Source organism: Budorcas taxicolor, chromosome 3 (assembly GCF_023091745.1).
Source record: "Budorcas taxicolor isolate Tak-1 chromosome 3, Takin1.1, whole genome shotgun sequence".
Taxonomy (NCBI): Eukaryota; Metazoa; Chordata; class Mammalia; order Artiodactyla; family Bovidae; genus Budorcas; species Budorcas taxicolor.
In genome coordinates, this window is record NC_068912.1 from 112,156,340 (window position 1) to 112,184,326 (window position 27,987).

Here is a 27,987-nt window from a genome sequence, read left to right on the forward strand (position 1 = left end):
GGCTTGCACTTGGCTGTGTGTGTCTATGCAGACCCTGCTTCTGCCACCAGGAGTTTTTCCTCAAGGCCATGTACATCTGTGGTGGCCCGACTGCAGACAGAGGTAGTGGAAGTGTTTTGCTAATTTCCCCGCATGCTCAGAACTGTCTGGGAGATGGATGGTTTCCGGGAATTGGGACCACGTGGACATAGTGACCGCATATTCTGAGCCCAGAAAGGTTAGAATGGCATGGTCTAGTCAAGGCGGGGGATAGTGTCAGGCTGTCCTGGGTTTCATCACACCAGGACTCAGCTGTTGGGGGCCATTTGACTCCTCTGTCCACCATGATTAGCCTGGCTTAAAAGCAGGAGTATGCTCCTATTCAGTGTGTATGACCCAGAGTCAGAGAGATAGACAGACCTGACCTCGTCCACCTCCCCTGCCAAGAAGGAGGGGAGATTTCACATACATTTGGTGCCTACTGTGTGCCCAGACACATCAGTTATCTCATTTAATTCCCACAGGAGCCCTGTGAGGAAGGTGCTCTTATCCCATTTAACAGGTGGAGAAACTGAGGCCCAAAGGGTGCAAAGGTGGTTGGCAGCAGAACTAGCACTTGAGTTCGTGTCTTTCGATTTTGGTCAAGGATAGCATCCCATGCTATTGCCATACACCCTCCTAGCCAACGCCCTCTGGTCATAATGCTGAGCAAAAAATGACCATTCTGTAATATCTGGCTTGTCCAGAAGCTGTTCTGTCCTGAGTGCTTCTCATACCTTCCCCACATCTACCAGGAAAGATCCTATTAGGGCAGTTGAATGAGGTCCCCTGGCATGTTAGGTGACATGTTAGGTGATTTAGAATCTCTTGAGAGAAAGGAATGGGATGCCAGCCTGAAGGGCAACCTCCCCACGGCCTGCTTTCCACTATAGTAATCAGGTTTCTCCAAAGAAACAGCCAACAGGATTCAGGCTTCTCCGAAGAAACAACCAATAGGATGTACATATGAAGAAAAGGATTTATTATATGATAATGGGAACTGACAAGTCCCAAGACCTGCAGGCTGAGTCAGCAAGCTGGAAACCCAGGAGAGCTGATGATGGAGTTCTAGAGCAAAGGCCAGCAGGCTCAAGACCCAGGAAAAGCTGAGGTTCAGTTCAAGTGCAGGGCGGGAACAGTGTCCTAGCTGAAAGGCAGGCAGGCAGGAAGCATTCTCTTTCACTTGGGAGAGAGTCCACCTTTTTGTTCTCTTCAGATCTTCAACTGATTGGATGAGGCCCACCTTCACTGGGGAGGGCAATCTGCTTTACTCAGTTCCACTTTAAATCCTAATCTCATCCAGAAACACCCTCATAGAAATACCCAGAATTGTGTTTGGCCCGATATCTGGGTTCTCTGTGGCCCCATCAGGTTGTCATATAGTTTACCCACCACACTCAACGCCTCCCCTCTTCTCAGTGTGTCCCCACCATTCACCTGCCCTGGTGTGCTGACCTGTGTGATACATCAGCTCAGTGTACCCAAGAGGCCAGGATCCCACTCTGTCTCCTTCATGCCCCAGTGTGCTTTGTCATAGAGAAAACCTTAGAACAGCAGAGCTGAAAAGACTGGGGATCATACAATTCAACCCCTCTTTTATATGGAGTGAAAAAGCGCAGAGAGGCTCAGCCACTTGCCCAGGGTCCCACAGCAAACGAATGGCAGGTCCATGGCTTGCACCCAGGTCTCTGGGCCAGTCTAGCTTGAATGAGATCCCAACAAGTTCTGCAGCAGCCCAGAGACTCTCCCACCACCCTCAGATCTCTTTAGACCAGTGTCAAGTTCAAAACCTCAGGAACGATGTGTGGCGGGGCCATCATAGTGTTGTGAAATCCTCTAATTAAAATAAATTTTAAAAACTTCAGGGAAACAACGCAAAATGATTGCTCGTTGTCATCATAGGGTCACGCAGAAGAAAAGCAGAAGCCTATCTTCTCCCTTACTCACCACTCTCCTGGGGTCATTCCTTACTCACTGAAGAATCTCAGGGTCCCCATCATTGCAGAATGTCAGGGTCCCCAGGCCAGGGATGTCACATGGGCCAGGCTAGTGTATCCCAGGCAGTCTACCCCTGCTTTATCCCCACAGCATTCATGTTGTACCGATCATCTCTCTGCAATCAGCTCAGCGCCCCCTCAAGCTTTGAGACCCTATGGTGGAGCAGAGATTAGAGCTCATTAATCTAACCACCCCTCCCCAGCCTCCCACACCCCATCTGTGCTGGAGATTTGTCTGGTCTCAGCAGAAAAAGGAAGTCAGGTTTCTTCTGAGTACCCCAGCCTATGCGGTGGACTCTGACCCTGCCACTCTCCTGCAGGCTGACCTTGGGAAAGCTACTGCCCATCTTGTACCTCCATCTTCTCATCTGTACAATGGGGGTAACACAACCCCTACCTCGCTGGGCTGTGGGGACACTAAATGAGATAATGGAAGGGAAATGGTCTGGCTTGGGTAGGTACCTGGTGAATGCGAGTTGAATCAGAATCCTCGCCATGTCTAAACTTGTTTTTTCGAAAGGAGTGTTGCCCAAGGTGGGGGCTGCACTTAAAGCCTCGCTTTCTGATGCTGGAGTGGAAAGAGATGCTTCATTGAAAGGAGTGGCTGGGTTCCGACTGGGGAAATGGGTTTCTGTCTGTGTCTTCCCTGTGGTCCCGTTCACATGAAAGATGGGAGGTTGCAGGAATGTACACACCCCCTTGATTGTACCTGGCTCCAGCCATCCCTCCCTATGCAAGTGAGGACGCAGATATCTCCCCTGAGCCCAGGGGTCTGGGGAGGGGAGTCACGGTGCAGAAGCAGCTCGGCCTGTGCAGAGGGGAGCAGTCCTGAGTCTCCCAGCACGTGAGCCAGCAACACTGGGACCCAGGATTCACCCTAGTGACCCTGGCTCCTCGATGTTCCTTTAGATGCCGCCAATCACACAGTCTTTCCGTTGGGGTTCCACGGTGGGCTCACACCTCTAAGTCTCCCTCTCCTGACAGCCTGACAGGTACGTCGGTCCCAGATCTCATCGTCAGCACCAACCATCAAATGTGGCTCCTCTTCCAGACAGATGGCAGTGGCAGCTCCCTGGGCTTCAAGGCTTCTTATGAAGGTAACTGACTGCCGGGGGGGAGCCAATGAGTCAGACACTTGGGGTCTCTTGGAGTCAGCAGACCCTGGGTTCGAATCCTGGCTCTGCCTTGTACTAGGTTCCTCTCCTTAGACATGTTATTCAACTTCTCTGAGCCCCAGCCTCCTCCTTGGTCCAGTGGGCCTTCTTGGCTGTTTTGAGGATTATCTGGGGCCAGTCACTTAAAGTGCTGGCTCACAGCACCAGGCACAACATCAGTTCCGCCCCTGATTCACACCTGGCCTGCGTAGACCTTTGCAAGTCCTCATAAACTTTCTGAGCCTTACTTTACTTTTTGAAATCTTCGGACTGGAGACAGTAGCTTCCCAAGCTACGCTATTTGGCTGTCATGGTGATGAGTGACTGTATGCACAGGGCTAGGGCCAGACACACACCATTGGTGACCTGAGGAGGTGCAGACGAAGGTGACCTTCATCGCTTGGTGGGAATAGGCACTAAGGGAACAGCAATCTGGGCTCCAAGAGATACTGTCGCCATCATTCATCTTTATATACAGTCAAACCTGATGGCAGATGACTGCCAACACAGATCCCCACAGAAAGATCCCCATCACAACACCCCCAAGTCTTTGAGAAGGCCTTGTTAGGTATCAGACCCTAGACTAGCACTCAGGGACCAGATGCAGCAGATCGAGACCTTCACCGTAAAGGACCTGACCTGCATGGTCAGAGGGAAAAACAAATGAGCTCCTTTACAGCGTTGTGTTAGTTTCTGCTATACAATGAAGTGGATCAGCCATACGCATACATATATCCCCTTCCCTCTTGGACCTCCCTCCCACCCCAGCCCCGTCCTACCCCCTAGGTCATCACAGAGCACTGAGCTGAGCTTCCTGTACAAATAAGCTATTATTAAAGCAAGATCATCATGGCCAACAGAGCCAGTGGGAGCACAGAGAAGGGGTGGTCATCCTTTCTGGGGTGTCAGGAAAGGCTTTATCAAGAAAGTGAGTTGTGAGTCTACAATGACGAGGTGGCTACCAGACAGGAGGCGGCTGCTGGGGAGGGGGGCACCCTTCCCCACCTCATTGAGAGACGGTGTCCTTCTCCAGCGGACCCTGTGAATGCTGCGTGTGTGCGTGCATGCTGAGTTGCTTCAGTCGTGTTCAATTCTTGGCCACCCCACGGACCATAGCCCACCAGGCTCCTTTGTCCTTGGGATTCTCCAGGCAAGAATACTGGAGTGGGTTGCCATGCCCTCCTCTAGGGGATCTTCCCAACCCAGGGATCAAACCCACATCCCCTGCATTGCAGGCAGATTCTTTACCTGCTGAGCCACCTGAGAAGCCCACACAGGACCCTGTAGGGGGAGCAACTCCAAAGGGCTCCCACTCCACCCAGGGTACCTCGCACCTCCTGTGGACCAAGGGCTCTTCTTGAGGACTGGACTCTGTGACCACACTTGGGACACAGGGAGCGTATTCATCCCCTAAGGGCTGCCCTAACAAACCACCGCCAGCTGGGTGGTTTCAACAACAAAAATTTATTCCATCACAGTTCTAGAGGCTGGAAGTCTGAACTCAAGGTGTCAGGAGGGCCATGCTCCCCGTGAGATTCTAGGTAGACCCCTTCCTTGCTTCTTCCTGGCTTCTGGTGGTGGCCAGCGATGCTTAGCTTGTAGCTGCCGCATTCTAATCTCTGCCCCTCATGTCACACATCCCCAAGAGTCTCTCTGCTCTTCCCATGGGACATCAGACATACTGGATTGAGGACTCACCATCTTAACCTGATTACTTCTGCAAAGACCGTATTTCCAAGGAAGGTCACATACACAGGGACCAGGGGGTAAGGATTCAACACATCTTTTCTGGAGAACACGATTCAACCCATAACAGGAGGCTAGTCCTTATTTCCTGCAGGAACACTGTCACACCTTGTTGCCCACTGGGGTCAGGATGATAGAGGAACTGTCCTCAGCATAGGAAGCACACCTCTGAGTGAGATAGACCAGCAGACAGAGAACACCTACTGGGTGACCTGTGCTAAGTTCAAATCCTGATTCTGTCCCTTTCTAGCCTCTCCAGGGCTCTGTTTCTTCATCTGTGAAATGGAGATAATAACAGGCCATTGGGGACAGTGTTGCAAATTATAAGGTGGTTAGCGAGTAACTAGTGAGTGAGTACTGGAGAAGGCGACGGCACCCCACTCCAGTACTCTTGCGTGGAAAACCCCATGGACGGAGTAGCCTGGTGGGCTGCAGTCCATGGGGTTGCTGAGTCAGACACGACTGGGCAACCTCATTTTCACTTTTCACTTTCACACATTGGAGAAGGAAATGGCAACCCATTCTAGTGTTCTTGCCTGGAGAATCCCAGGGACGGGGGAGCCTGGTGGGCTGCCGTCTATGGCGTCACACAGAGTTGGACACGACTGAAGCGACTTAGCAGTAGCAGCAGCAGCAGCGAGTGAGTACAGAAGTAGTTAAATGAACGTGCTCTTCTGGCACAGAAAGTTATATATATGCAGGAAAGCGTCCCAGACGAGAAATCAAGAGACCTTGATTCAGGCCCAAGCTCTGCCACTCACTTCTTTGGACATGGGAGTGGATTTAGACTCAAAGTTTCTAGGTTTCCCCATTTTGGAAGTTGCATAGATGTTTAGCAGTTACCAAAAGTGAGGAGGAATGATTCTGCGCCATCCACCTTCCCAGATCTTTCCATCTTACTCCCAAATCTTTCCATATCTTATTCATGGCTTGAATAAGACCAAAGTCACAGGAGCTTGAGATGGGCGATGGTCGCTACCGTCAGCAAACAGCACGCAGAAAGAGCTCGACAGGGTGGAGCAGTTGGCTAAAGTACCAGGATAAGATGAAATGGGGAGAAATATCAAGTCCTGTTTGACTGTTCAAAAATTGGCTACTAGAATTTATCCCAGGGAGTGACTGATTCTTGATTCTATTCTGATCAGGCATCAGAGAAATGGGCAGAGATGTGGAGACCCCAGCTTGAGATGAATAAGGAGAGGACTTCAAGTCAAACCCCGTGAGAGAGGTTAACAGCCCCCTGAATGCTTATTCAGGGAAAAGTGAACTCAGGGGAGAGTTGAGAGCTGTGTCCAAATATCTGAAGGGTTGTTATGTGGGAAAGGGGAATTGGGTTCATTTGGTGTGATTTCCTTTTAAAAGAAAGGGGCCCATCGTTTGTGGAGAGCCTGTGATGTACCAGAAGCTGAACATTCACTGTGTCATTGAATGTTTGTTGCACAAACAGTGTCAGGCAAAGACTTGAGATCCCTTGGGGGCCACTCACATGTGGGGATGGGGATGCCCAGCAGGGAGGCCTCTGACCCCGCCTCCGTCTCCTCCTCTAAGCCCTCTTTTAAGAGGGAATTTGTGGCTAAGCACGAGTTTGAAAAGTACCACTTCATCTCATTCCATAATTGCAACTGTATGATGATGGCTGCTCTTTTATAGAAGAGGAATCGGAGACTCAGAGGGTAAGTGACCTGCCCAGGGTCATACAGAAGTGTGGGACCTGGCAGAGTTGAGATTCGACCCCAGTCTCTCTGGCTTCAAAGCCCATGATTTTCCTCTTATACCAGGAGCCCTCCAAAGTTGCAAAAGTTCAATTCCTTACAAAATCTTTATGGAAACCAAAGTTCTGCCCTAATCAAGTGGGCCACAGATCGTGAGTCTCAGTTCCTTGTTACTAGAGATTGGATGAAGTCATTTGTCCATTTCACTCAGTATTGATGGATACATGACCTGTATGAAGCTGGGTGCTGAGGTTACAATAGGGGCACGTAGACTTAACCTAAAAACATAATGCTATGTGACTGCTGATCACAAACTAAGTGTGGGCCGAAGGACTTCTCCTCAGAACCATGACAAAGTAGGAAGAGAGAAGAGAGTCTGGGCATCTAGAGGCCTCACTACCTCACAGGAGCTACCCAGGTTCTGGGTACAGAGGGAGTAGGTTCTGTGGAGATAGAACGGACTCTGGACTTGGACCCGAGCTGGTGAATCCCAGCACAGCCCCAGATGTGCAACCTTAAAGTTGACCGTATCACACTGTTGTGCAGTGTTATGAAATGAGATTACAAAAGGCTCCTGGCACATTGCCTGGAGCACAGAGGGACCATGCCCCGGAGGCTGAGAAAGGCCCTGATGAGCACTGTCCTCCACTCTGGGGTACACCCGCCTCTGCAGGGACACAAGTCTTCCTGCCTGTCCCCCAGGGGTTCCGTGCTTCCTCAGATAGTCCTGGTCCTGGGTCCCTGCCTCCCGCTCACTCCCTTGGCTGGCTGGGAAAGGAAGTCGTTCATGGTGGCCACGGTGAAGCTTATGGAGGCAGAAGTGCAGAAGTCAGATCCTTGTCTCCAAGGGCCTCAATCAAGGTTTCAGAAAGAGTTGGCACTTTGTCCAGCAGGAAGAAGAGCCCAGGAAGGATTACATGTTGGGATGGGCCTGCTTTTCCCTTCTTGTCCTTCCACCTTTGAGCTTGTGTTTGAGGGTCTCACACCTTCACGATGAGTCAATGCCTTCTTTGTGGAAGAGGTGGGTGGCCATGTTCCCTGGAACCCTGGTATGACTGGTCCCTCCATCTGCTCTGGGCTTCCCTCCCTGCAGCTTCCTGGGTCCTCTCCTTCTCCCTGGCTGCTCCCTCTCAGCTCCTGCATGGTTCCCTCAGGGCAGGCACTTCTCAGGCCCTCAGCTTTCATCCTCTTTGTAGAACCTTCCACCATTGATCACATTTACTTGCATGGCTTCAGCCTAGCCTGAACCCTGGGGACTTTCAGATCTGCTCCCCAGTAGACATCAGTCTACCTGTGACGCATCTTCCACAGCTTCCCCCTCGGACATCTCAAGCCCAACACATCTGGCTTAGGCCTGTTCTGGCTGCCATAACCAAACCCCGCAGACTGGGGAGCCTAAATAACAGCACTCTATTTTGTCACGATTCTGAAGGCTGGAAGTTCAAGGTCAGGGCACCAGCTGATGCAGGCTCTGGTCCAGGCTGGCTGCAGATGGCTGCAGATGTCTTTCTGGCTTGCAGGTGGCTGCTCACTGTGTCCTCAGAAGGCCTATCCTGGATGTGTGCCTATGGAGGGGGAAGAAGAGTGCAAGCTCTCTGCTGTCTCTTCTCATAAGGACACTAATCCTGTCAGATCAGGGCCCCACCCTATGGCCTTGTTTAACCTATACTACGTCCTTAGAGGCCACATCTCCAAATACAGCCTCATTGGGGGTTAGAACTTCAACATATGAATTTGGGGAGACACGAGCTTTCAGTCCATTAACACCATCCAAAGCCAAGCTCTCCATCTCCACCCCACGCCTACACCCCCTTCACCCCATCTCCATACCCAGCGCCATCATCCACGCCATCATGCAGCCTCATTTCCGCTTCCTCCTTCTCCCATCTCTGACTCGGTCCCCAGATTCTGTCAGTTCTTCTGTAGCATCCTGGCTCCTCTGTCACTGATGTGACTGAGGCCTTCGTCACCTCTCCCTCCGCCCCAGCCATCTGCCTCAGGCAGCTCAGTGATCTTCCTAGAATCCAAATCTGGCATGGTTCCTGCTACACACACACAAAAAGAAAAAACCCCTTTTAAAAAAAATTTTTATTTACTTATTTGACTCCATCGGGTCTTAGGTGCTGCACACGGGATCTTTGTTGCATTATGCAGAATTTTTCCTTGCACTTTGAGGATTCTGCAGTTGTGGAACACAGGCTTAGGTGCTCCACGGCATGTACGATCTTAGTTCCCTGACCGAGGGTCAAACCCGTATCCCCTGCATTGCAAGACAGATTCTTAAACACTGGACCGGCTGGGAAGTCCCAAATGACAACTTCTCACTGCTTTCAGGATAAAGAACACTCATTCACATGGCATCCAAGGCCCTCTGTGATGATAATTCCAAGCCAAATGCTGGCTCCTATAAAAGCCCATTCTAGGCAGATGACAGTTTATTCATGTATCCGGTCCTACAGGGCCTAGCCCAGGGCCTGGCACAGTCAGGCACCCTTCCCCTACACCCTCTCAATTCCCTTTGGCCTGCTTTACCACCTCCCAGCACTCAGGTGCTAAGAGCCCGCATTCTCCACTGTCCCCATAGGCTCTGGGGTCAGACAAACCCAGTTTACAATCGAGTTCGGCCACTGGCTGTGTGTGTGACCTTCAGCCAATCCCTCAGCCTCCCTGAGCCTGAGCTTTCTCATCTGTGAAGAAGGACTGATAAGCATTCATCTCACAGGAGTCTTGAGAGAACTCCATACAGTGATGCCCCCAGCATAGGGCCTGTGTGGGGTGTGTGTGTGTGTGTGTGTGTGTGTGTGTGCACGCGTGCGCGTGTGCTTGTGCGCATGCTCAGTAGCCCACTCAGGTCTGATTCTTTGTGATCCCTTTGGACTGTAACCTGCCAGGCTCCTCTGCCCATGGAATTTTCCAGGCGAGAACACTGGAGTGGGTTGCCATTTCTCCAGGGGATCTTCCTGACTCAGGGATCGAACCCTCGTCTTTTGCACCTCCTGCAACGGCAGGCAGATTCTTTACCACTGTGCCACCAGCATAGGGCCTAGCATTTAGGAAACACTCAGCTTAAAAGCCTGCTCCCCTCCCCTGCCTCCCCAGTCCTGAAACTCTCCCTCCAACCTACACTCATGGCCCAAAGCTTCAGCATTACCTCCACCCCCATCTTAGCCTCCTTTTGTCCCAACTCTTAGGAAATTCCATATAGGACAAGACACCTTGGCTCAGGGATGGGAGGTTGGCAGGGATACAAATGTTCCCACAGGTGGCATGGGGCATTTGAGGGCAGAAATCTCCCCTAGGTATACCTGACCCCATCAGCATCAATACCCCTTGTGCCCCAGTTGAGGCAGAGAGAAGCTTCCTTGGGGCAGGCAGGTGGTACCACAGTATCACCATCCCCACCCATTAAAAGTTCAAGCCGCTGGGTGGAAAAAGTTGAGGGATTTATTTCCCAGAAATTCTTCTCATTCTGTTTGTCACAATCCCAGGTCGGGGTGAGGGAGGAGCTTCCAACTCCGTCAATATCCACATCCTTGGATCTTAGAAACTCAGGCCCCCTCCATGAGGGCAGCCAGCTGTAGGAAGCGCATTCACAGTTGCAAATGCTCTGCTTCCCAGCAGAACAAGAAATATTTAAGGAACAGGCAATTAGCACTTACCAGAAACATTATAAAATTACATACAACTTGCTAACAAGTTTTAGCATCAATCTGGGAGTCTCCTTGCCTCCTGACTTGGAGCCTAGAACCTGGTGGCCTCATGGGGAATCTAGGAGAGTGGCCCAGAGGAGGAAGGAGCTGGGACCTTGACCCTAGAGATAAGGAGGATCAGGGCGGTAGCGATCATGTAGGAAGGATGCCAAATAGTCCAGGGGACTCACGTTGGAAACAAGATCACCTGTGCATTCAGCATCATCTAGGCCCCTATTATGTTACAGACACTGTTCAGACTGCAGGGGGATACAAGGGTAAAAAGACAAGCTGTGCCTTCACCCAAGTCACAGTCTGTCTTCACTAGAGTCAGAGGAAATGGGGCGTAGCAAGGAGGGGCCACTAACAATACTCGAAGGCATCAGGGAAGGCTCCCTGGAAGAGATGATGTCTGAAACTAAAACTTGCTTGTAGGATGGAAAGGAGTTGATCTGACATCCCCAAGGGAGAAGAGGCTAACCTAGCAGACACATGCCTAGGGCTGAAGCTAAAACCTCCGCAGAATGAAGTCTGAGAGCAAGCAGGTCGAGGTGGTCAAGTCTAGCCCTCTGCAGGCGGTGCCTTCATCCCCTTCTCCAGAACTGAATGCTGGCGGGGGCATCGGGGAGCCCCTGCAAGAGATGGCGTTGGAGCTGAGCTTGAAAGGAGGCCGAGGGCGACAGCCCAGCATCTTGACTCCGCTCCTTTCTGGACCCTGCCTTTCCTTTTCAGAGTGTCAAGCACGTGGCCGTTTTCAGCCCCAGGTCTGTAACTTTCAGGACCCCTCCCTCTTCTTGCTTTACCCCCACAAGTTCAAAGGCCCAGACTTTCCAGGTTCAACAAGGAATGACATCAGGCATGGTCCCAAGATGCTCACTGAGTTTCCATGGCACCCTTAACACTTCCTCAGGCACCAGGACCCAGAGGTTTGCTAGGGGTGGTAAACAGCAGAGGGTACTGCCCCATTAAAACTTGGCAGGAAGTAATCTGCCAGCAGGGGCCTCCCTGGTGGCTCCCCTGTAAAGAATCCGCCTGCCAATGCAGGAGACGTGGGTTCTATCCCTGGGTCAGGAAGATCCCCTGGAGGAGGAAATGGCCACCCACTCCAGTATTCTTCCCTGGCAAATCCCATAAACAGAGGAGCCTGGTGGGCTACAGTCCATGGGATCACAAAGAGTCAGAAATGACTTAGCAACTAAACTACAACAGTTTGCCAATGAAATATATTCTTTGAATATATGGGGTTTTGCAGATGGCAAGCTCCAGTTTGGGGCTGATGCAAACAGTATGGGGCAACCTGGATATTCTTTATGTTTATCTTCGCCCGTATTCACCATATTCACCCGTTTCCCAGCGTCCTTCAGCCTGTGAACACACCTGTAACAGTGTGATGGAGGAGGGAGCTGGGAAGGACGAATGTCATGCACCCCATCCACCCACACCTCCATCCCATTTGTGACAACTGTGTGCAGAGAACGGTGCCCAGATTCCCAGAGACACACAGACAGGCGCGCTCTGCCTCTTGCCTGACTGTGACCTTCCCATCATCAGGAGAAGTGTGGAGCGGGACGTGGTTCCCAGGAAATCCATGGGATCCAGGCATGACCAGAGGTCGTCTAAAGCACCCAAGGTGTCCTGGTCACCTGTCAGGAGACTATGCTGGTTGAACAACGGGTCTGGAGCCCTCAGGATGCATAAGGCGCTGTGCTTGGTTCTGAAGATACAAAGAACAGAAGGGGTGGGATTTCTGGTTGTAAGGAGCCGATCTGGGCTCTTCATGGTCTCCTCAGTCCATCTCTCCAGGCTCATCTCTCTTCATCCTCACTTCCTGCCACACTGAACTTCTGTTCTTCAAAATAAAGAAATAAATTGTCCAAGGGGGGCTGGGAGTGACAGAGAGACAGCAAGAGGGCAAGCTAAGTCTGCCTGAATGACTCAAGGGCACATCCCCAAGTGGGAACCACTTGAGCTGACACTGAAAGAAGATTCTTTGTCTGACAGACAAGCAGGGGGTGTTCATTAAGGACGAGCAGACAGCAGGTACCAACTTAGGGCCTTGTGTGAGCCGGCTGGAATCTGCCAGCAACAGGCCAGTAATGACCTTGAGGAAACCCCTCCTGGCTACTGGTTACGTGCCACGTGCTAGACATTTTGACAGTTGTCTGATATACCTATACTCATTTAATCCTCAAGACAATGCTGCAAGGTGGCTGTTATTATTACCATTTCCATATTACAGGTGACAAACCTAGGGCTCAGGGAGAATAGGCAAGGTCCCCAAGGCCTACTCCTTAGTGTCAGAGCCAGGATACAGACCCAGGACTTTCTGACTTCAGAGCCCTGCTTGTCATCCTGGTGTTATTTTGCCTCCCTGCAGGTGGCTCCTTTTTATGGTGTTTAAATCTCAAGGTCGAAGATGGACAAAGATGGAGCCAGGGTGGGAGGGGTTAGCAAAGGTCCTGCCATGCCAAGAAGTTAGGGTTTTCATCTGTGGGTTATGGGAAGCCATGGGAGAATCAATGAGCAGGGCACACTAATGATCAGATGTTTGTCACTAGCGATCTTGCACTGCTTTGCAGAGTACGGAGTCCAGGGGAGGGGCAGGGAACAGTTTTTGCTTGATGACATGCCCAGGTGAGAAATTAGGAGAAGTGGGCTGAGGCAACGAGGGATGGGATGGAGAACAGACGGTGCAAAGAGGAACCACCAGGAAGTGGTCAGCAAGGGCTGATTCCCCTGTCTGCCTGGGGAACTTCCATAAAGTCTTTCCGCTTCTCCCAGCCCCAGGCTGAGTCGGAGCTGCCTCACTACACCTGCTTGGGTGGGGTGATAAGGTGCATCCCACGTGTACACTGTGACTATCTCTAGCCCCACCTGACTGTGAGTGGGCAGGGGCAGGGGGCCGTGGGTCGGGCAGTTCTGCATCGTTAGCACTGAGCCTGGCATTTGGCACGGTTCCCGTGCAACACATATCAGCTGTGCTCACACACTGAGCAGCGTGCTCTGTTCTCCAGGCACTGTACTAAGAGATCAACAATGCATAAACCATGCCTGCCTCTGCAGGGCTTACGTTCCAGAGGGTGGGGAGAGGAGCACCGAGGAGGCCACCTGGCGGCCAGCGGGGCACCAAGGGGCTGTGGCGTGAATCTGCCTGTTCCTGATGCCCCACAGACAGTAGGCTCCAGGAAGGCGAAGGGCTTTGCTCTTTTCTTTCCCTGCTACATGTGCAGTGTCTGGAAAAGTAACTACTGAAGAGATACTTACAAATCCGTGCACAAAGGAAAGACCAGAGTGCAAAGACAGCAAAGGAAAAGGGAGGCATCTCGGGAGCCTGGTTAGGGAGAGAGCTCGGAGGAGGTGACGTCTTAGGCTGAAGTCTGTCACGTGAGCCGTGGGCCCTGGGACCTCAGGGAGGAGAGGACGCTGTAGCCCAGGCCGAGGGGGCAGTGAATCAATGAAGGAATGAATGGCGTCCCACCCCATTGGAAAGACCATGAATCCTAGCTCACACTCACCGCCCCTCTCCCTCCGTGTGGCGCTCCCTTCTTGGAGCTTATCAAATAGTGAATTTATAGAGACACAAGACGCAGCTCCTTTTCTACAGATGTTGTCATAAAAGAGGATTCCAATTTGGTATTAGAAATGGGAAAACCTGGGGAGAAGATGGTACGGTTGATCACAGACGATAGGGATAAAACAGCAGAGAAGAGGGAAAGCGGATACGCAGGTGGAGATGGAATTCTGAGGATCTTTGAAGCTCACATCTGGTGTTCGCCCGCTCACTTCTGATCGGCAGAAGGAGGGAGGGAGATGATAAACACTTTCAAAATAGAATTCTGTTAAGCCAGATAATGAATCTGCATGCATGATCTTCTCCAAGTCAGAATTTGACTTAGGGATTCAGTTCTGGGCTCTGACCTCAGATTTGGTCGGCATCAGCCAGGAGGGTCAGGTTCACGTGCCTTTTCCGGCAGAAGGGCAATGGGGACTTGGTTCCCGTGTGTTTCCAGCAGGGGTTGACCCTGGGTTTGGAGGGAAGGTCTAGATCAAGACATGGGGTGTCTGAGGGCCAGCCCCCAGGCCCTCAGTCTTCCAAAAGGCACTCTCGAGCCACCCTCTCTGTTCTTCCTCTCTCCCCACCCAATCCTGATTCTGTAGCCTGCACTTCCCTCTCTTCAATGTCTTGGACCTCTTCACCAAATGCACCCTTAAACCTGGCATCCGCCGAGGTCACTGTTCCCGGGAGCCCTCTCCAGAGCGGGCAGCTCCTGTCCGCAGACCCCTGAGAGGCAGGCTCGTGTGCTTGCTCTCCCGTGCCTTCCACCCACATGCACACCCTTCTGCCTTGAATCGGTGGTCTCCACCTCTGCTGTTCACTCCCTCCTCGTCCAGGTCGCCAGCCTCTTCCTCTCCGTCCTGAGTCTCGCTGTCACTGGCTTTTCTGTTTCTCAGCCCTCTCACCTCCTGTGGGTGAGGACCTTGCTCTCCGCACCTCGCCTTCTGCTCCTCCACCCGCTCCTCCACTCCCTCCTCCCTCTACTCCGTTTGCATCTTCCTCTTGGCTTCTCCATTCCCCATCCCCTCCCCCGCCTACTCTGTTCACGACCTTCCACCATCAGCCTCGGGCCCTAGCATCACCCATCAGCTGTCCTTTGATCAATAGCCTCACCTCCCTGCCCACTGCCCTTCCTTCTCTCCACGTGCACGTGAACCAGAATACGAGGGCTCTGGGACAAGCCACACAGCCCTGCTCACAGGTGTCCCTGAAAACGAGCTGAGCCCCTCCGTGGACCCGGGGTCCATGGCCATGCATCGTCTTCTCCAGGGGACTGTGGCAGACGTTCTGCTCAACACTGCCTCCTGTTCCCCACGAGTGGTCCCCTGCCTTCAGCAAACGTCATGACCCATCCTCCTCCTCCGCTTGTAATGTAGAGCCTGTGTCATCCCAAGAGCTCCTTCAGCCTCCTGCTCTCCTTCCTGAAAGGTCGCTGTGGTCACCTCTGCCCTCCCTGCATCACGAGGGAAGGGGCGCTTCCTGATCTCTAAGGCATGCACTGGTCCCGGGCCTCCTGCCTTCTCCAGAACCTCACGCTGTCACTGTCCATTTCAGCTGACCATTCAGTGTCTCTCATTCAGTCATATTCTCCATCTCTGTCTCTCCCTGTCTCCCCTTCCCCATCATGTAATTACAGTCTAGTTCATTCAACCTTAAAAACCCTGCTCCACTGCCCCCTCAAGTCATTCAACCTTAAAAACCCTGCTCCACTGCCCCCTCAAGTCCACAGTCCTCGTAAGTTGCCACCTGACTTCTCTCTATTTGTTCACTTTGAAGAAGCGCTTTCTTCACGAGTCATCTCCTCTTTGGGGATCATCTTCCCCTTCTCCCACCCTGTGCTGGCCCCGTTGTTACACTCGGCCTCCTGCCAGTAATCAGTGAGCTCCTTCCACTCCCCTGCGGCCACTCCTTTCTAAACTTCCACACAGCCCCCAGAGATCAGGAGCCTCCCTCTAGAAAGGAAGCTCCAGGCAGCAGGACCTGTGTCTGCCATGTGCTCTGCACACCCTGCCCAGCCCCAGTGCCCAGTGCAGAGGATCACCCTAAGTAGATGCTCCAATGCTTGTTGAGTGAGTGAGTGATCTCCCTGCCTCCAGAATCACTACCCCCAGATCATTCTCCAGGCAGCAGTCAGGGTGACCGTTTAAAATCTACATTATGAGATGCCTAGTGAAATGAAACCCTTTCTCGAGTCCCCACCCTCTGCCATTGCCTACACTCTGAAGTCCAGTCTCATCAGTAGGCCGCACAGGCCCTTTTGTGGGTTGACCCAGCCTGCCTCTTCCCGTCTCACGTCTCATCACCTTGTGGAAAGTACTCGTGCTTATTGAAAGGCAATGTGGCGTGGTGGTGAAGAGCCCTGGAACCGTACAAACTGGGTTTGGACCTTAGATCCACCATTTCCAGGCTATATGACCTTGGGTAATTGCATGACCTCTCTGTGCCGCGGTTTCCTCACCTTTAAGATGGGAATGGTAGTACCTAGCTTACAGCAGCGCTGTAAGGATGAAAGGAGTCAACCGTGTGTGAAGTGCTCCGAGCGGCCACCAGCACATCGTCAGAACTGTTGATCCGTTGTGATCACAGGGATGAGTTGCTGTCCCTGCCAGGGTTGCAGTCCTGCCAACAGCCTGACCTCTGTGCCTCTGCTCGGTATCCTGCAGCACAGGAAGGGTCCTTCCTCTCCTCTCCCTCCCACTAATGCCTTTCTCTTTTTCCCAACTTTACTGAGATATAATTAACACACAACATTGTGTCAATTTGAGGTGAACAACGTGTTGATTAAATATGTGCATATATTGTGAAATGATTACCACAGGAAGGTTAGTTAATACACCCATCACGCATCACCTTACAACGTGTGTGTGTGTGTTGAAGACTTTTAAGATCCACTCTCTTAGTAACTTACAAGAATGCAACAACAGTGTCATTAACCAGAATCACCATGCTGTGAGGCACCTCCCCTGACTTGTTCATCTTATATTTGGAATTTTGTGTCTTTGAAACACCTGTACCCATTTCCCCACTTCCACACTTCCACCCCTCCACCCACAACATCATTCTGCTGTTTCTGTGAGTTCTTTTTTTTTTTTTAGATTCCACTTATAAGTGAGATCATCTGGCATTTGTCTTTCTCTGACTTATTCCACTTAGCATAACTCCACAAGGTTCATCCACATCACAAATGGCAGAATTTCCTTCTTTGTGGCTGAAAACATCCCAATGTGCATGTATGCCGAAGTTTCTTTATCCGTTCATCCATCAGTGGTCACGTAGCTTGTTTCTAGGTCTTGGCTGTTGCGAATATTACTACAATGAATCCCACTTGTTCTTTTTACCTGTTGACTCCCGCACAGACTTCAGGCCTCAGCTTAGACGTCACCTCCTCCAAGAAGTCTCCCCTGATGCCTGGGCTGAGACTGGGCTGAGAAGAGAGAGGCGTGGGGGCACCAAAGAACTCAGCAATAAATAATGTTGGATTGGCCAAAAATTCATGTTAGGTTTTTCCATAACCTCTTATGGAGAAGTGTGAATAAAATTTTGGCCAGCTCAATATTTTACTGTTCTAGTCTTTAAAAACCAAGATGAATGCAAAATATCCAAAATTTTAAAAAAAAAATTCAATAACGACTCTGATGCCCAGGACTAGGATGAGGCAAGCAAGGTGAGTGATCAAGTGCTGAGTCAGATCTGGTCTTTTTATTAAGTTCTAGTATCTCTCTTCCTGTTGGGTTTGATTTATAGGCATCAATCTTGATTTTCTAAAAATCAAGACGCTGCACTAAGATCATGTTTGCCTAGATGGCTGAGTGCCTGCTGCTCCCTGAAATTCTGCACCCATCACCCGCACCCCATCTCCAGCCCCACCTTCCCAGCGTGAGCTGTGTGCACCTGTGTCATGAATACTAGCTTCCTGGTCCAGACGGTTTAGTCTTTGGGACCAGAGCCCACGTCCAGGTCCCAAGTGTCTGGCACAGAGACTGGCACATAGTAGGTGCTCACTCTATGCTTCTGATCACACTGACAGCAGCCAGAATGGAATGGTTGTGGACGGGGCCAGGCCTTCAGAGTGGAGAGAGCAGAGTGACTTCCCTCCTCCCCCCAGGATGCTTGTTCTCTCAAGCTGATCACACCCCTAGACTAGCTGGTGTGGTCTGGGGCGCAGGCAGGCAGAGCCACATTCACCTCTTCTGCAGCACACCGGGGCCTCCCCAGGATGCCTCACACCTGGGTCCCCTCCCAGACAGGGAGTTCCAGCTCTGTCTTCACACGTGGGTGACTTCCTCCGGCTCTCAGAGGGCCCGCAGTGAAAGTCTTCACCAAGGCCCCGTGTCCCTGAGACAGCATGCCTGGGGACAGCGCAGGGAGGAGGGGGGCCTCGCCGCTCACTCCTCCAGGCTGGCTTGTCTCGGGGCCCCTGCTTCCATTTCTTCAGGTCTCCTGGGGCTCCACGACCTGGAGCAGAGAGGCCACCTTCCCGGGGGCACCTCCATGGCCGCGCTCCCCCAAGCCTGGCAGGAGAGCTGGCTTCAGGGGAGGGCTGGCTTGTGCTTTCAAGCGTGTGCAGAGGGAGCCATCAGGGGCATGCCTGAGATGAGAGGAGGGCGAGCTGACCCTCACTGGAGTCCTCAGGCCTCATGCCTGGTCACGCAGACCCTCTTTTCCCTGAAACCAAGGACAGCAAGAGCTGTCTGACTTAGACCTATCTCTCACACACACACACGCACACACACACACACGCACACACACACACACGCACACACACACACACAATGACTTTCTCTGTCATACACACTGTCTCTCTTTCTCATATACACACTTTGATTCTAACACACACACGCTGTCTCACACATACACACATACTCTGACTCTCTCTTGCACACACATACACACACACTCACGCAATCCCAGCGAAACAGCGCCTTGTTCTGCCTGCTCTCAGCAGTGGGCTGGAGGCCCTGGCTTGGGGGAGGGGGACCATGACGGTGGCAGTATTCACGGCCACCGTCCAGATAAGGCAGCAGTGCCTGGGGCTTGCCTGATCTGCACGCAGGACCCAACAGCTGTGGTGAGAGAGTTTTTTGCAGAATCACCCCCGTCAGGCCATGCACAGCAACTCTGGGGACTGTGACTCCGACAGCCCATAGCAGTGCCCACAGAAAAGGCAGGGTCGCCTTGGCCTGACAGTCCTGGGAAGGTGTCCAAACACTCCCACTACCCCAGGCCCCTGAATCACAGGACTCCTGCGGTCCTCGCCTCACCATCTGTCACTTCTTTCATGACTCGGGGTCCTTCCTGCGGGGTGCCCTCCTCCCTGGGAACCGAGCTCCTCCTCCCTACCGTCTCCCCTCCTCCGCTCCAGCTCTTCATCTCTCACAGCACCAAGCTCAGAGAAGTGGGGGGCGACTCTGGAGGAAACTCCAGGGCCGTGGCCAGGACAGAGGACTTCGCCGGGGTGTCTCAGTCCTGACTGACTCTCCCGCCAGGCCGTCCACCCATCACGCCCCTGAGCCCAGACCTCCAGAGCTGTCTGGGGGCACGCACTGCCTGTGTGACTCACCACTGTTGGATCCCATGAACTTTAGAAGCACACTTGATGAGTCCTGTGTTTTTCCATTTTACCTGCTCCTGTCTCAAACAGAATTAAAAATATATCTTCGTGAAACTGCTTCCAGGTCAGAAGGCAGTGGATATTGATTCTCACATCATCTCTGGGTGCACAAAGGCAGCCTCCCTCCCATTCCTGTTCTTACCTTCACTGCTCAGGAAGGGACTGAGCCTGAAACCTACCAGGGAACAGGCGTAATCTGAATGCAGAGTCCAGTCAGGAAAGAAGGCTCCAAACCCTGTGAACCCGTGAATCCCTAGGACAGTGTCTCACAGGGAACGTACAACCACCTTCCCAGAATGAAAACAGCCAAGCACCTGGAGGGCTCCTCACGGGTGCGGAGTCCCGGAGCCAGAGGGCCCGTTCCTCCCAGGATGCTGTTTTAAACAGGACCTTGCAGGGCTTCTCATCAGACGCCCACGGGCTCTGCCCGAGCCGTGCCCTCGTGGCGGGGGTGCAGCGTGGCGCCCCGGCCTCGGGCGGTGTGGGGTCACCACGTGTGTCTGTCCTCTCCTCTCCTCTCTTGCAGAGATCGAGCAGGGCAGCTGCGGAGATCCCGGCGTACCTGCCTACGGCCGGCGGGAAGGCTCCCGGTTCCGCCACGGGGACACCCTCCAGTTTGAGTGCCAGCCTGCCTTTGAGCTGGTGGGGCAGAAGGCCATCACGTGCCAAAAGAATAACCAGTGGTCGGCTAAGAAGCCAGGCTGCGTGTGTAAGTGAGCAGGGAGGGGGGTCGCTGCTACTCAGAAGCCGGGGACCCATGTCCTAGCTTATCTGGGGGCCCTGTCCTTGGGAACCTTGTAGGGCTGTAACCACAGTTTCACTCTGGTTGGTTTCTTCTCTTTCTTGAAACGTCTCTGGCTGAGTCCTCGTTTCTGGCAGTGACGTAGATGGTGTGGCACTGAGCGTGACTGCTCTTGACATCTGGGGCTTCTTCGACACCGCCTTCCTCTCCCTGGTGACCCTTGCAAGCACTGTCAAACCCAGACGTTTCCTCCTCACTGTTCTAGTTGTCGGTGACGCCACACCGTCGAGTCAGGGTGGAAGGTGCTGGTAAAGTTCGTAAGACTCTAGACGCTCTGCCAGCCTGGGGGTACTGTGGGATACCATGGCCGTGCCGGGACATGCGGGTTTCATCCAATTGCTTCCTCTTGCATCAGATGTAGGGAGGGGTTGGGATCCAGCTGTCTTTGAATTGTTGATCTTTGGGAGAAGGGGTTGGAGTTGAGTGCTCTGTTCTCTGGGAACAACAAGGATTCTTTTCTTCCCTCCTCTGGGATGGTCTGACTTTGCTTTCCTGCGCAAATAATACTTTAAGTCCTGGCTCCCAGGGAAATCGGCTAGCGTGAGGGGGCAGTGTGTAAAGGAGCAGGCTTGGTCTTTGTTCAGACATCAAAGGTTCTCCCTCTCTGGGCTGTCGTCTCTTTTTCTCCCAACGCTCACCCCCGCCACCCTCCGTCTCTTACAATCTGCTTTCCCCAGGGAAGGGCTGACAGCCTGACTTCTCTTCTCCCTTCTCAGTGGGCTTCTCAGGTGCTGCCTCACAGAGAAGCTTGGCCCCTGGTGGCGGGGAGAGGAGTAACCTGGGAGACTATAAGGAATATCTGTGATGATGGAGAGTTTGGCTCGGGAATGGCTGAGCCGGGTCATACCACAGTGACTACTTCTCAAACAACGAAAAAAATCACTTTGTGTAGTTGGCAAAGCATTTTTTATGACTTGTGAGTTTTATGTAAAGATTCTTGCAGAGGTTTTTAAAGATCAAATTGCTCTTAGATGCACATTAAGCAAATCAAATTATTAAAAAATATATTGTGTGGAATCAGTCATGGATCTCTGGCCTGATGTGGTTAGAATATAGTGGCTGACAACATGCACCCTGGAAGCTGGGGGTGAGGCAGGGGGCAGGGGAGGTTAGCAGGGACCAGGGCTGGGCAGGTTCAGAGATGAGCCTAGGGCTGAATGGGCGGGTCGAATGGAGCCCTGCAGAGCCGGTCAGGGTCAAGTCCTCAGAAGGCAAAAGGTCTGGGCTGCAGGAGTCCCAGGGAGCATGGGGGCTCCATCTCTGAAATCCATCTGGGAGAAACAAAGCAGAGAGAACTGGAAAGGGTCAGACTTTAGGGCAGAGAGCTGGCAGGAGTGAAGTGTGCCTCAGAGCCAACCAGTAACTCAGAACCAGGATAAAGCTCCCTACTCCACAAACTGAGAAATGCAGACCTCCGGGAGAAATGCTGCCTCCAGGAGGCAAGGGGGTCTGTCACTCAAGCCCTCCAGGAATTTATTTGCCCTTTTGGCTCTTAGAAGTAGTTTCAGGAAATCTCTCTGAAAACTTCAGTCAGTGCTGCTCAGCAGGCTCTCTGCTTCCAGGAGGAAAGCTGACAGGATGTTGAGCACTGCTTACAATCAGCTGAGAAGAAGCAGAGGGCAGAGGAGTCCTGGCGGGTACGGGCCAGTGCTCTCTGTGGTTTAAAACAAGGAAGAGGAGCCTGAGGCTTATTGATGAGAACTGTGAAGCAGGCACTCTGGGGAAGCGGGGAGCGGGGAGGATGGCCCTTCTTCTTCCAGATGATTCTGGGAGATTGGGGGTAATATCCCCAAGGTACTGCCACCACTCAGGTTTTTCTGATCGTCTCGATGTAGCAGACACGGCTGGAGTCTCAGGGATGCTGGCTCTGGTGGAGGAGGCCAGAGAGGACGTGCTGGCCCCAGGCTTTTGCACCATGAGCAAGGTCACAAGTGAGTGCCATCTGTCAGCTTCCTCTCTACTGAGACCCCAGCCCCTAATCTGATGCATCCCTGGGTCTCAGGCTTTGCCTTCAGGGAACTCCCGGTCTAACTCATGGTGAAAGACGGTACTAAGACGATCTGGGTGCGCTGAGAGAATTAGGGATTCGGCATCTGGAGACCTGTGTCAGTCTTGGCTCAGTTTCCTGGCTCTGGCCAGGGCAGCTTCTCTCTGAAGTTTGCTTTGCTGATCTATCTTACAGCGTTGTACTCCCCAATTCTAAGCCTTTGTGATCATATTTACAGAAAAAGACAACTATGACACGGACGGTCCTCACATTTTCCATCATGAACACTTGCAAACCACTTTCTAAAGTGGGTCATTTATACAGAGCTCATTTTTCGAGGGATAAAGTTAAAATGTGGCATTCTCTTCCTGACCCCAGATCAAATATATAATATAGTGTGTGATCCTCTAATAGATGTGTGATCCTATAATAGTGTCTGATCCGTAGAAAAAAGGACAATATCTGTAAGCATTGATAACAATATAGAATAGTCCAGTCAGTCTCTGCTTTATCATATGGTCATAAATGTATGCAGAAAAGCACCTCTAGCAAATGTCAGCTTCAGTGCCCCAATTTTCCATGTTAGTCACGGTAAATAGTAACACAATATTTAGCAAACAATGTCGTTCTTTCCTTCTGAGGGTTTTGGAGAGGACTTGAAGTTGGGGGTGTTTTGAAGGCTCAGATTTCTTTGAGCACTTGTCCAGAGAAGTGCACAGCTTTGCATTGTCCTTCTCTTGCAACATTTTCTTCAAAACCGTTCCTGACTCGGGAATGGCCCTGCCGAGACGACACAAGTACACTCTTGCCTTCAAGTCCCAAAACATTCTCTGCAGCGAGCAGGGACTTTGGAATCATGTTGGCTTGCGAGCTGCCTTCGCAGTCGTAGATGGTCAGTAGATGGTCTTTTTTTTTCATCTCGGTTCCTCACCGTGAGAAGCATTCTGGAAGAAAAGATGGAACCGGAGTCTTTTCTCTTCCGCGCTCCTCCTCCTTGGCTGATTCACGTCTCCAGGGATCACTGCTCCAAAGCAGGCGGCAGCAGTAGCGCTTCCCATCCATTCAACAGTATTCTCACTGCATGTCTACACTGTGCCGGGCTCCACCTGCAGGACTCAACCCAGGGTCCTGGTGAGAAAGCGCCCCCCGGGTTTCAAGCACCCTTAACCTTCCCAGACTCTCGGCCTGTTTCACTGGCTTCCTTACAAAAGCACCATGTGGGAGCCTCTCCCATATAACCCTGTCCCCTTCTTTCTCCACAACAAGAGATACAATAGAAGGAAGATACAAATAACTGATGGTGGGTTGCACAACACGTGATGCTTTGTTGACAGGCTAGCAGAACTCTTCACACCTCATAAGGAAGCCAGGAAACCAATTATCAGTCCGTTAGCAGCCACTTGCAGAAGAAGCTTCAAAACAGCCTTCGCCAGGAAAATGCCGAGACCTTGCAGATGCCAGCTTCCCTTGGCCATTTTGTAAGCCACCACGAGAAGGCGTGAATCCTAATTGCTCGGTTCCTAATGTATATGGCATAGGTGTGAAATGAGGATACACAGGGATGCATTCAGTGTGAGTTACAAATCAGCAAGCAGTCCTTGAGAGACCAGGGAAGGGAGACGTGGGTCCTCAGGGGCTCAAGGAAAGTGTCACAGAGGATACGGGGCTGGAGAGTTGGGAAGTAAACGAGGGTGCTCCATACAGGGATGCTGCAGGATATGGCCCTCTCCTAGCACCCTCCCATCCTCTCTCCGCTGAGTTACTCCCCTCAACCACTCCCTCTGCATGCTCTGGACATGGACACACACACACACACACACACACACACACACACACTCAGATTTCTGGTCAGAAGAATGGACTAAGTCCTCAGATCATTGGGATTCTCAGCCTCAGCGCTACTGACATCTGGGGCCAGATAATTCTTTTATGGGGGGTGCTCTTGTGCATTTTAGGATGTTTTAGCTGCACCCCTCCTGTCTTCTACCCACTAGAAGCCAGAAGCACACACACCCCTTCCACTACTAATTGTGACAACCAAATACGTCTGCAGACATTGCCTGTATCCTCTGGGGGGGAAAAGTCACCCAGGATGGAGAACCACCAGTATAGGGTAAGCTAGTCTTGTCAGATTCTAAATATGATGAAATCTGTGTATTTGCATTTTAAATTAGGTCATGATCAGAAACTATTGAATCGTGACAGTGAGGAAGCATGGGGCAAAGGAAGATGCCAGTATTTCTTACATGTTTTGTCATTGGGAAGATAGGACTCTTCCCTACAGCATCATGGAATATTTGCTGTCTTATTTTACAGATGAAAACAAAGCTCAACGAGGCTCAGAGGTTATAGAACCGTTAGATAAAGGGTTGGAACTTGAGCTGTCAACTGACAGCATTGGCGTCTGTTCCAAATGCATACTCTCTCTATTGCCCCAGATTTCCAGAATTCAGGAGGTCAGTAAGGACAGGGAAAGCTTAGGACGACAACATTAGTCCAGCCTGAGAAACAAACAGTGGTCTGAGCCACTCCCGTGAAGTAACAGAAACTGACAAGAGTGAAACAAATTCACGAGGGCTAGATCCGTGACCCGTGTTGGGACTACACCAGTATTTGCACTTGTTCAGTCACCAAGTCGTGTCCGACTCCTCGCGACCCCGTGGGCTGCAGCTCGCCAGGCTTCCCTGTCCCTCACCGTGTCCCAGAGTTTGCCCGAGTTTATGTCCATTGAGTCAATGACCCCATCCAATCATCTCATCCTCTGTTGCCCTCTTCTCCTCCTGCCCTCAATCTTTCCCAGCATCAGGGCCTTTTCCAGTGACTCAGCTGTTCATATCAGGTGGCCAAAGTATTAGAGCTTCAGTATCAATCCTTCCGAAGAGTATCCAGGTTGCAATATACCTTTGTTGAAGTCACTTTTTTCATCTTTACTTTTTTCTCATTCTTTCTACCTACCCATCCACTTATCTACCCATTTTGATGTATTGAGCACCTACTGTGTACCAAATCAGCTGCATGAGTAGGTGTGGCCAATCCTGGTAAAATTCTAAACTGGGGCACCTCTGGGAATCATCCTGCTCAGGCTGAAGGGGAGAGATCTTAGTGCCATGTCCATACAAGGTACTGTAACTCTTTCAAGGAGTATCTTGAGTCCAAGGACCTCTACTCAGCCCAGGCTTTTGGTATACTCTAGTATTTTAAAAGTTTAAATAAATAAGATATTAATTTCACTTCCTTCAACCAAAGGCAATTTGGCCATTCCTTTTTGATTTTTACCCAGGCACACACATATTTCATATGGTTTTAATCAAAGTGAACATACCATCTTGCATTCTGTCTTTTGAAGTTCATGGTTTTAATCAAAGTGAACATACCATCTTGCATTCTGTCTTTTGATGTTCATAGTATATTGCGTATCTTGTCATGTTACGACATGTCTTTCGTACTTTACCAGTCTTAAAATCTATGGAACGTTCTGTCTAGTGAGTGGACCATGACTTAGCCAATTATCCTCTGGGGGAAATGCAATATAGCTCAATTATTTTTTATAAGCTTTTAACATCCTCAAGCGTGCGTGCTCACGTGTGCTCAGGCATGTCTGCCTCTGTGATCCCAGGGACTATAACCCACCAGGCTCCTCTGCCATGGAATTTTCCAGGCAAGAACACAGGAGTGGGTTGGCACTCGTTCTCCAGGGAATCTTCCGGATCCAGAGATAGAACCTGCGTCCTTTGCATCTCCTGCATTAGCAGGCAGATTCTTTCCCAGCTGAGCCACCTGGAACCCCATCCTCAAGCATATGACCTTTTTATATCTTTTCTTGAATTCTGTCCTTGAGTAAATTTCCAGAAATGAGGTTGTTGGGCCAAAGTAGGAACATTTAAAAATACTCATATCATTCCCCCAAAATGTTCTGCCAGGTCATAATGTCAGTAACGAAAGCTTGAAGGTTAAGACTAAGATTCGTATAACACATGTCCTTCCCATCCAGAAACACGGCATAGATTTCTCTGTGTGTTCATCTGCTTCCATTTTTCTAAATATTAACAACTTTATAGTTTTCTTCATATAGGTCACATGTATCTCTTGCAATCTTTACCAGCATCACCAAATCTCAAGTATTTGTGTGGCCTTTTCAACTTGTCAACTTACACCCTTGTCAGCTTCCATGAAGCGCCAAATGTTATGATAAGTGCTGCGAATCTAGAGATGAACTGGGCACAGCCCTTGACCTCAAAGAGCTCGCTTTCACATGAAGACAGACATAATTATGTAAATTAAAGTGGGCTCTTGTGGTTCAAAGTTTACTTTTCCATCTAGAAAGCATTGGTGAGTCAGATGCGTTTAGAAACCGCCCCATGAAGGTTCGTTCTTTTATTTGACACATATTCATTGAGGTCCAGTGATGTGGCAGGCATCACAGGAGGTGTGTGACAGGGGAGCAACAACCCGTCTGTTCCTAGAGCATAGACTTTCATCAGTGGTGTTAGAGCAGTTGGGCCTCAAAGATGGGAGGACGGAGTGGGGGCCCTGCTGGGAAGAAAGCTACTCTAATGGCAGTACTGGGTTCTGAGAGAAGCCAGGGGGTCTGGGGCTCTGCAAAAGGAGGAGGTTCGTTGGATACATAGACACACATATGCACAAGTGTGCACACACACATGCGCAGTCTCTACGTACTCGGTGTGTAGTGGTTCCAAAAGGAGTTGGCTGCTCCCAAAGTGAGCGAAAGAAAGAAGGGAGGTAGGGTCCATGGAGGAGGATCTAGAGAGAGACTGCTGGGTATGCGTGGCTGGAAGCATGTCCCTGTTGGAGCACGAGGTGTCAGGATTTCATTACAGGACTCTGGTCCTGGCCTTTCTCCAGCTGGCCTGGGTGCAGCCCTGCCCCGTAGGGACTTGGAGCATTTGCTGTTTGCAGCCCTTGGGTAGCAACTGTCTGTCCTGACACGTGGCTATGAGAGTGTCGTGTTGGTGTTTTCCTTTTCAATTTGAAGGCTCTTTCCATTTGATATACATATTTTCCCCAATCTCCAGCCTTCTTTCTTCTTTCTTTCTGTTTTGCTAGTTTGCATTGTACAGTTGTTTTACATATTTATGCAGACACATCTCTCGATATTTGTGATTTCTTTTCAAAGCTGACAAAGTTATCATTCTGCCACCGATCTGAAAGAACAGTCTGTTCTATTTTTGGTTATTTGTCAGTAATTTGATTTTTTTAATATAATTTGTTAATCCATCTGGAGTTTATTTAGATGAATGTATGATATCATCCAAACTATTACACAGTTTTCCAACACAATTTATTAAGTAATTCATTTCCCTTTTAATTTGAGGCAAATGAATTGTTCTATCACATTCTGAATCCTCGGATGTAGTTAAGTCTGTTTCTTGACTCACCGCTTTGTTCTGCTGCTCATTTCTATCTTAGCACCGGTATTGAATAATTTTAATTGTTGTTTTATAATATGTTCTAATATCTAGCAGAGCTGGAAACTACTCCTTCCTCCGTTAATTATTTTCTCTTTCAGAATATTCATTGTTATTCTCATCTGTTTGCTGTTCAAGATTAATTTTAGAATCATTTTGTCATAGTAAAAAAAAATCCTATTGGGATTTTGTATGTGTGCTCCTATTAAACTATAAATTAACTTCAGGAAAATAGGCATTTTTATAGTACGCAGGCTTCCCATCCCGAAACACGATGTGTCACTCTTTT

At 50.7% G+C, this 27,987-nt stretch overlaps 1 protein-coding gene across 1 annotated transcript in view; it reads left to right on the top strand.

Annotated features, from left to right (window-relative positions):
• Positions 1–27,987, top strand: part of CSMD2 (CUB and Sushi multiple domains 2) — a 678,376-nt gene that overhangs the window by 392,868 nt on the left and 257,521 nt on the right. The window contains exons 12-13 of the mRNA XM_052636874.1: positions 3,000–3,112; positions 20,010–20,192. Of these exons, the coding sequence (XP_052492834.1) occupies positions 3,000–3,112; positions 20,010–20,192 (296 nt within the window). The remainder of the gene's footprint in view (positions 1–2,999; positions 3,113–20,009; positions 20,193–27,987) is intronic.